General features: G+C 40.4%; 1 protein-coding gene across 1 annotated transcript; it reads right to left on the reverse strand.

The window, feature by feature from the left end:
* Positions 1 to 4,105: 4,105 nt before the first annotated feature.
* On the reverse strand, positions 4,106 to 6,430 carry Defa5 (defensin alpha 5). Its single transcript, NM_173329.3, has 3 exons — positions 6,350 to 6,430; positions 4,862 to 5,046; positions 4,106 to 4,344 (listed from the first exon to the last, which is right to left on the reverse strand). The coding sequence occupies exons 2-3, from the start codon at positions 5,031 to 5,033 to the stop codon at positions 4,232 to 4,234; spliced, it is 285 nt and encodes a 94-aa protein (NP_775451.2). The 5' UTR covers positions 5,034 to 5,046; positions 6,350 to 6,430; the 3' UTR covers positions 4,106 to 4,231.
* Positions 6,431 to 8,206: the final 1,776 nt, after the last annotated feature.

An 8,206-nucleotide genomic window follows, 5' to 3' on the forward strand; every position in this document is an offset into this window, starting at 1 on the left:
AGGTGTTTTTTACATTAAGGAGATTTATATTAAGGAAGTGTGAGATATATTTTGAGGATTTCTGGATGTTCCTGATGCATTCTAAAATAGATTATGCTGAGAGCAATTTACGTGACTGTTGATAACTATTTAAGCAGCTGGGAATCAAGGAAGCTCATTGTTTACTTTTTCATTGCTCACGAATTAGCCATAGTCAACCATCAAATGGATGCAGCATATGATATAAGTAGAAATCCCAGAGCAGAGGAGCTCCAAAGGGTTCAGGGAGAATGAGGGAACTGTGTGTGGCCTGTCCATATTTCCATGCCCTTCCCTTCCCCTTACACATATGCAAAGACTAGAATCTAACCCTAATTCAAAGAGCTCATTTTTCTGTGATCCACCTTTAAATGACCATTGACAAACAAGGTAAGCATCTCTCCTGATTCCTAAGTTAGTAGGCTCCTTCATTCCAGGAAAGGGCCTTGAAGATGACACTCAGTCCTGAGGGCCATATTCCTCTGATCTGTCTTTCTCTCTTCACCCCATCTTTACACTCACAGGCAAGCTGGTTCAATAGTCAATCACCGAGGAGCATGCACTGAAACGCAATCTGTTGAGACCCAGGCCTGTCTGTAAGTTTTTCTCAGCTGCTGTAGTGTACTCCCATATTAAAAGGTCTTTCTGCATGAAACTCTGACCAAGAGTCCAGAGTGTTCCAGTAAAGGAGGGGAAGCAGGGCCAGATGGGTTTAGTGGAGAATTCTATCAGACCTTCATAGAAAACCTAATAACAGTACTGTCCAAACTATTCCACAAAATAGAAACAGACAGAGCACTACCCAATTCTTTCTATGAAGCCACTCTTACATTTGTACCTAAACCACACTAAGACCCAACAAAAAAAGAGAATTTCAGACCAATTTCCCTTTTGAATATCAAGGGGGAAATGCTCAATAAAAATTCTCAAAAACAGAATCCAAGAACACATCAAAATGATTATCCATCATGATCAAGTAAGCTTCACCCCAGGGATACAGGGATGGTTTAATATGGAAAATCATCAATGTAATCCACTATATAAACACACTCAAAGAAAAAAAAACACACGATCATCTCATGAGATGCTGAGAAAACATTTGACAAAATTCAACACGCCTTCATGGAAAAATCAGGAATTCAAGGCCCATACCTAAAAATAGTAAAAGCAATATACAGAAAACCAGTAACCAACCATTTATTGAACTAAATGGAGAGAAACTTGAAGCAGTCCCACTAAAATCAGGGAATAGACAAGACTGCCCACTCTCTCCCTCCTTATTCAATATAGTACTCAAAGTCATAGACAGAGCAATCAGACAACAGAAGGTCAAAGGTATACAAATTAGAAAGGAAGAAGTCAAAATACCACTATTTGCAGGTGATATGAAAGTATACTTAATTGACCCCAAAAAATTCCACCAGAGAACTCCTAAACCTGATAAACAACTTCAGCAAAGTGGCTGGGTATAAAATTAACTCAAACAATTCAGTAGCCTTCCTATATTCAAAGGATAAGCCGGCTGAAAAAGAAATTAGGGAAATGACACCCTTCACAATATTCACAAACAATATAAAATACCTCTGTGTCTCTAGCCAAGCAAGTGAAAGATCTGTATGACAAGAACTTCAAGCCTCTGAAGAAAAAAATGAAGAAGATCTCAGAAGATGGAAAGATCTCCCATGCTCATGGATTAACAGGATTAATATTGTAAAAATGGCCATCTTGCCAAAAACAATCTACAGATTCAATGAAATCCTCATCAAAACCCCACTCCAATTATTTATAGAGATAGAAAGAACAATTTGCAAATTCATTTGGAATAGCAGCAAAAAAAAAAAAAGGATGGTGAAAACTGTCCTCCACAATCAAAGAAATTGTGAGGAAACGACCATCCCTGACCTCAAGCTGTATTACACAGCAATAGTGATAAAACTGTATGGTATTGGTATAGGGACAGGCAGGTAGATCAATGGAATTGAATTGATGACCCAGAAATGTACCCACATACCTGTGGTCACTTGATCTTTGACAAAGGAGCTAAAATAATCCAGTTAAAAAAATAGCATTTTCAACAAATGGTGCTGGTTCAACTTGAGGTCAGCATGTAGAAGAATGCAAATCGATCATTCTTATCACCCTGTACAAAGTTCGAGTCCAAGTGGATCAAGGACCTCCACATAAAACCAGATACACTGAAACTAATAGAAAAAAAAGTGAGGGAGAGCTTTGAACACAAGGACACTGGGGAAATTTTCCTGAATAGAACATGAATAGCTTATGCTCTCAGATCAAGATTCGAAAAATGTGACTTCATAAAATTGTAAAGCTTCTGTAAAACAAAGAACACTATCATTAGGACAAAATGGCAACCAATAGATCTTTACCAATCCTACATCTGATAGAGGGCTAATATCTGATATATACAAAGAACTCAAGAAGTTAGACTCCAAACAGTCAAATAACCCTATTTAAAAATGGGGTACAGAGCTAAACAATGAATTCTAGGCTGCAGAATATTGAATGGCTGGGAAGTACCTAAAGAAACGTTTAACATCCTTAGGCATCAGGGAAATGTAAATCCAAGCAACCTTGGGATTTCACCTCATACCAGTCAGAATGGCTAAGATAAAAAAACTCAGGTGACAGCACATGCTGGCAAGGATGTGGAGAAAGAGGAACACTCTTTCACTGTTGGTGGGATTGCAAACTGGTACAACCACTCTGGAATTCAGTCTGGAGTTTCCTCAGAAAATTGGACATAGTACTACCTGAGGACCCTGCTATTCCACTCCTGGTCATATATCTAAAAGAAGTTCCAACATATAAGAAGGACATATGCTCCACTATATTCATAGCAGCCTTATTTATAATAGCCAGAAGCTGGAAAGAACCCAGATGACCCTCAACAGAGGAATAGATACAGAAAATGTGGTACATCTACACAATGGAATACTACTCATCTATTAAAAATAATGACTTCATGAAATTCATAGGCAAATGAATTGAAGTAGAAAATATCATTCTGAGTGAAGTATCCAAAACAGAAAAATCTACACATGGTATGCACTCACTGATAAGTGGATATTAGTCCAAAAGCTGGAATTACAGAAGATAAAATTTACAGACCACATGAAGCTCAAGAAGAAGGATGACCAACGTGCAGATGCTTCAGTCTTACTTAGAAGAGGGAACAAAAATATTCATAGGACGAAATATGGAGACAAAGTTTGGAGCAGAGACTGAAGGAAAGGCCATCCAGAAACTGCCCCACCTGGGGATCCAGCCCATATACATACAGCCACCAAACACAGACAATATTGCTGATGCCAAGAAGTGCAAGCTGACAGACCCTGATATAGTTTTCTCTTGAAAGTCTCTGTCAGAACATGACAAATACAGAGGTGGTTGCTCGCAGTCAACTATTGAACTGAGAAGGAGTCCCTAATGGAGGAGTTAGAGAAAGGATTGAAGGAGCTCAAGGGGTTTGCAACCCCATTGGAAGAACAATATCGACCAATCAGAACTCCCAGGGACTAAACCACCATCCAAAGAGAACACATGGACAGATCCATGGCTCCAACTGCATATGTAGCAGAGGATGGTATTGTTGGGCATCAATGGGAGGAGAAGTCCTTGGTCTTGCCACGGCTTGATGTCCCAGTGTAGGGGAACGTCAGGGAAGGGAGGCAGGAAGGGGTGGGTAATGCACTACTCTAATAGACACAGGAGGAGGGGGGATGGGATAGGGGGTTTATGGATGGAAAACCTGGAAGGAGATGACATTTGAAATGTCAAAAAAATCCAATATAAAGAAAAGTTAGGTAATTGTAAAGGTAATGTAAAAGTGAAGATATCCATGTTGTCTCCCTCCCACATGACCAATGGCTTTGAAAGTGGCTCTGATCTAAATGGGACAGAGTTGTGAAATGAGAGATTAGCATTGACCTTTTTTATTATCCATTGGGAGGCCGTGCGATAACCTTGACACTGCTAGAGAACAAGGCCAAAATTTCTTTCTATCATTCTGCTACTTGGTTCTCAGAGTCTTGCTTGGAGACAATAATCAAGCACACACACACAGAGAACTTGCTGTAAGAACTTTATTTGAGTGTAAAGGAAGAGGAAACTCAAGGACATAACATCTGACAAATAGCAGTCTCGTTCAAGATCTCAGATCATTTGACAAATGGATTCTTCTTGGTCGGAGTGCTCAGCGGCAGCACAGTCTGTAGATGCGGCCACGGTAACCACAGGCCCCAGAGAGCCGTTCTCTAAAACCACAGCGTGTGCTTCTGCAATAGCAGGTCACGCCTGCCTTCACATCTGGGGAAACAGCCATCATAGGAAGTACTTAGTGCCTGAGTCAGCAGGGCAGAAGAATCTTGGGTAATATATGTGCTGGGTGAAGTGGGCTTTCTACCTTGATCATTAGTGACAGCAGCATGAGCAATCACGATCAATATGAATAAATACACATGGTAAGCACAAAACTAAAGGCTAATCCCTATTTGTCTTAACTTTGTTCCCATTTTTTGTGCTCCTGCCATTACATAAATATCTAAACACACATCTCCAATATCTAAAATATAATATTTACAGTAAAATAGACCAAGTCTAGATATTTAGATCTAGAAGAAAAAACTAGTCACTAAGTCACTTTATTTATTAAACTCTATGATATAAGCAAATAAATCTTTGCAGAAAGTAATTGATCTATTTGGCTCTTGCTGTTCTTTGAGGAAAATAAAGAAGTAATATAGTCAACTGGGTTACCCAAATTCAGAGCTTATCTCTATGCCTTCTCTCTACTCCATGTGTCTAGCATGATGACTTCTCTCACCTGCATCTTGGAGAGCAGTGCCTTTATCCCCTCCAAAGGATATGGAAATATCCTGGTCCTCCATGACCAGCTGCTCCTGGTCTGGAGCCTCCTCAGCGGTTCCTTGGGGAGATTTTGCCTGGGTGTGGAGGGCCAGCAGGAGAAGGGCGGTAAGCAGAGTGAGCGTCCTCATGGCTGTGGGTCTCCTAAGGGATGAAAAAAAAAACATCAGGAACAGTGTGTGTGTGTGTGTGTGTGTGTGTGTGTGTGTGTGTATAAGTCTGTGTCTCTGTATGTATGTGTCTGTGTGTGTCATGTCTGTGTCAGTGTATATCTGTCTGTCTGTGTATATGGGGGTGGACACATGTGTAGGGAAAGATCTGAGACAGACCCTGCAGTTAGAAAGAGTCTACATTGATAAGGAGAGGGATTTGTCCTTAAGGTCTTGATATTTTTGTTCCCATAGCTTCCTTCATGAGAAGCCTCGGTCCATGCGTTTGGTGGCTGTCTTTGGTTTACTGGTAAGCATGAGGAGGATCCTACTATTGTTGTGTTACCACTTGGATTGTTAACTTACACTTGAATAAATGCTTACTTTTTTAATGTTATAAAAGAATACAAGAAACAACACTTTCATGCCTTAATTCTAAGGAACAATGCCTCTCGCTCTCTGAAAATGAATCTGTAACTGGTATCCGAAGTTGTTGACTCTGAGTTCACACCTGAATCCTGATGATATAGAGAGTTGATGCTTGTTGACCACAATGACCTTATCAAACTATGGATGAAACGAGCTGCTATGACTTTTGACAAAGCATTGATCCAGGAAGCATGAGTGTTTATTCTTTCTACTTCTATGCAAGTATGAATGGCAATTAAGACAGTAAGTACTGAAGCATACAGCACAATTATGTCATGCACAATTGGAACTTTAGCTGAAGTAAAATGACTCAAAGACCTGAACATAAGAGGCAAAAGCATAAAATTACTAGAAGAAAATTCAGAACTGGGTCTGGACAGTGATTTCTTTCATGACACTACAGGTGCCGGGAACAAGGCAGGTGGGCAAGTGGGATTGCGGGATTGCACTGGGCTGTGCAGCTTCTGCATAAACGAGGAAATAAGCATTGGAGTGAGGCAACAAGCTAGAGCATGGTGGAAAAGGTTAGCAAAGAAACTAATACCCAAATATATAGAAACCATGTGCAACTCAGTAGGCAAAACCAAGCAACACCAAGGGATATTCTTAAAGTAGAAAGATATTTTAAAGACTATATTATTGCTGCTACTGGAATGACAAGGAAGACATTTGTATTTTGACAAAAGTTGTGTGAATTTCCCCTTAACCAGTAAATACTGTCCTTCGCAGATACCAGAAGCCCAGATAGAAGAACCCTGGAAGGGTGTCTGATGATGTGGGCTCCTCCAGAGCAGTCTTGCCTTTAGGGAGTCCATTGCAGCCAGGCTTCAATGACATATCCATACTTTGAAATTATTTTCATTACTTACAGATCTTTGAGGGTAATCACGGAGAGCAGAGCAAGAGAGACAGCACTCTTCTGTCCAGACCTGGGGATACAAGAGCACCTTAAACATCTCAGAACAGACATCCCCTATTTAAGGGTCACTTGTGATGTCTTAATTTTTTGTGGTTTATTTCTATTGGATACCTCAAACACCTGTGGTGCAAGGACAGTTAAGCAATTTGGAAAAGCTGTGGGCAAAGCATGGCTTCTCAGTAGGACTTCTTATTTATCTTGTGTAGGACTAGATAACACCCATTTGCACATCGCTGCTCACTCCAGGGTGCTTGTGTTGCATAGCTGTGTGACTGAGGCTTGATCACTGGTGTCAGAAAATATGAAAGAGAGCACAAGAAATGTGTGGCCTACAGACGAAGCTTATGCTTTGTGGAGATGACTAGAATACATATTCAATGCACATATAAAGAAGCATTTGAAAAGTAGTTCTCAGTGAACCTCTCCAGGACCTAAGATATAAGTGTTAGAACTAGTTAAGTCTTTCAGCAGAGTGAGAACATTGCTGTATGATGAGATTGTACATTAGTTCTGCTGTGAGACTATGCATGTTCTAATGGAGTCTCCCATGTGATTGTAATACACACACACACACAAATATATACATACATGTATGCATATATACATATTCATTGTCTGAAAGAACAGCTGCAACCTTTCTTGGCCACTAATAAGACTAAACAGTTCTCTAGAGCCACATGGGCAAAACATTCATGCCCTTGTTCCTTGAGACATATTGTCTTCTGAATGTTCCACTGGCTGGACAGATAGCAGAGAGATTGGGACTAGCTAGTCTTACCAAGTGGTGTGTGATCAGAGGCATTATGCATAAACCAGTACTGGCCATGTAGAAAGACAATGTTAGACCCAGCATGTTCAACATTGACATTCCATGCAGGAGATGCACTGACTTTCCACCATACAGTCCTTAAGAGGAAAAACTGTGCTCTGAGATGACTTCAAATCCTTTGACACTGTGTCAGAATGCAGACTCGTTCCAGCTCCTCTTGAGCATAAACTTGATAATTTCTTGACCAGTAGCAAAATCTCACACTTGTCAACATGCTGTGTTTGTCTCCAAGATTTAAAGTGTTAATATTTCATTTTCTCTTTACTAGGTGAATGCTCAAGTTTTACTAAAATTAATGTATGGAAATCATACTCCCAAAGGTCATGACAGTGACAAGTGGAGTCTTCTGACAGGGGATTGGGATCAAAGGGCAGAGCCCTCAGAGATAGGATGTTTCTCCTAGAAAAGAGGCTCAGGGAACATCCTTGTTTCTTTTACCAGGTGCTGACATTTTCTGAAAATGTCATTTAAAAACCAGGAAATGGGCTATCACCACAGAGTAAATCTTTTGACATTTTTATCTGAGACTTCAAAGTCCCCAAAACTGTAGGATTTGGTATCATCTGCTGTATATAATATGATTATATGACTTGGTATGTGTTGTCCTGTTACATAAGACAAAATGGCCCAAAGCAGATATTCACACTGGAACCCATCTACCATACTTTGTGGAACTCTGAATCTTGGTGGAACCACATGGAAAGAACTGAGGTCTCTTACAGTGGTAGACCAGAACTATTTATGGGTGGTTTTCTTGGGGAAAATGTTTTGGTTCATAATGTTTACAGATATCCATCAAGACCCACTCTGCTTCACACTGGTTAGTGACAATCAGGATGGGTGGTTGTACGCTGCACACCTGGTCTCAGTTCACAGCCCATCTTATTCTTCCTCCTGACACCCTTACCTGCCTGTCAACAATGCTGGAGAGTGCTTCTGCACAAAACACTTCAAATCCTAGAGAACCACTCATCTCTG

This window comes from Rattus norvegicus, chromosome 16, assembly GCF_036323735.1.
Source record: "Rattus norvegicus strain BN/NHsdMcwi chromosome 16, GRCr8, whole genome shotgun sequence".
NCBI lineage: Eukaryota > Metazoa > Chordata > Mammalia > Rodentia > Muridae > Rattus > Rattus norvegicus.

Coding starts and splice junctions, on each gene's coding strand:
- Defa5 (NM_173329.3), bottom strand. CDS start 5,033: ATGAGGACGCTCACTCTGCTTACCGCCCTTCTCCTGCTGGCCCTCCAC. Junction 4,345..4,861: donor CACTGCTCTCCAAGATGCAG/GTGAGAGAAGTC, acceptor CTGTTTCCCCAG/ATGTGAAGGCAGGCGTGACC.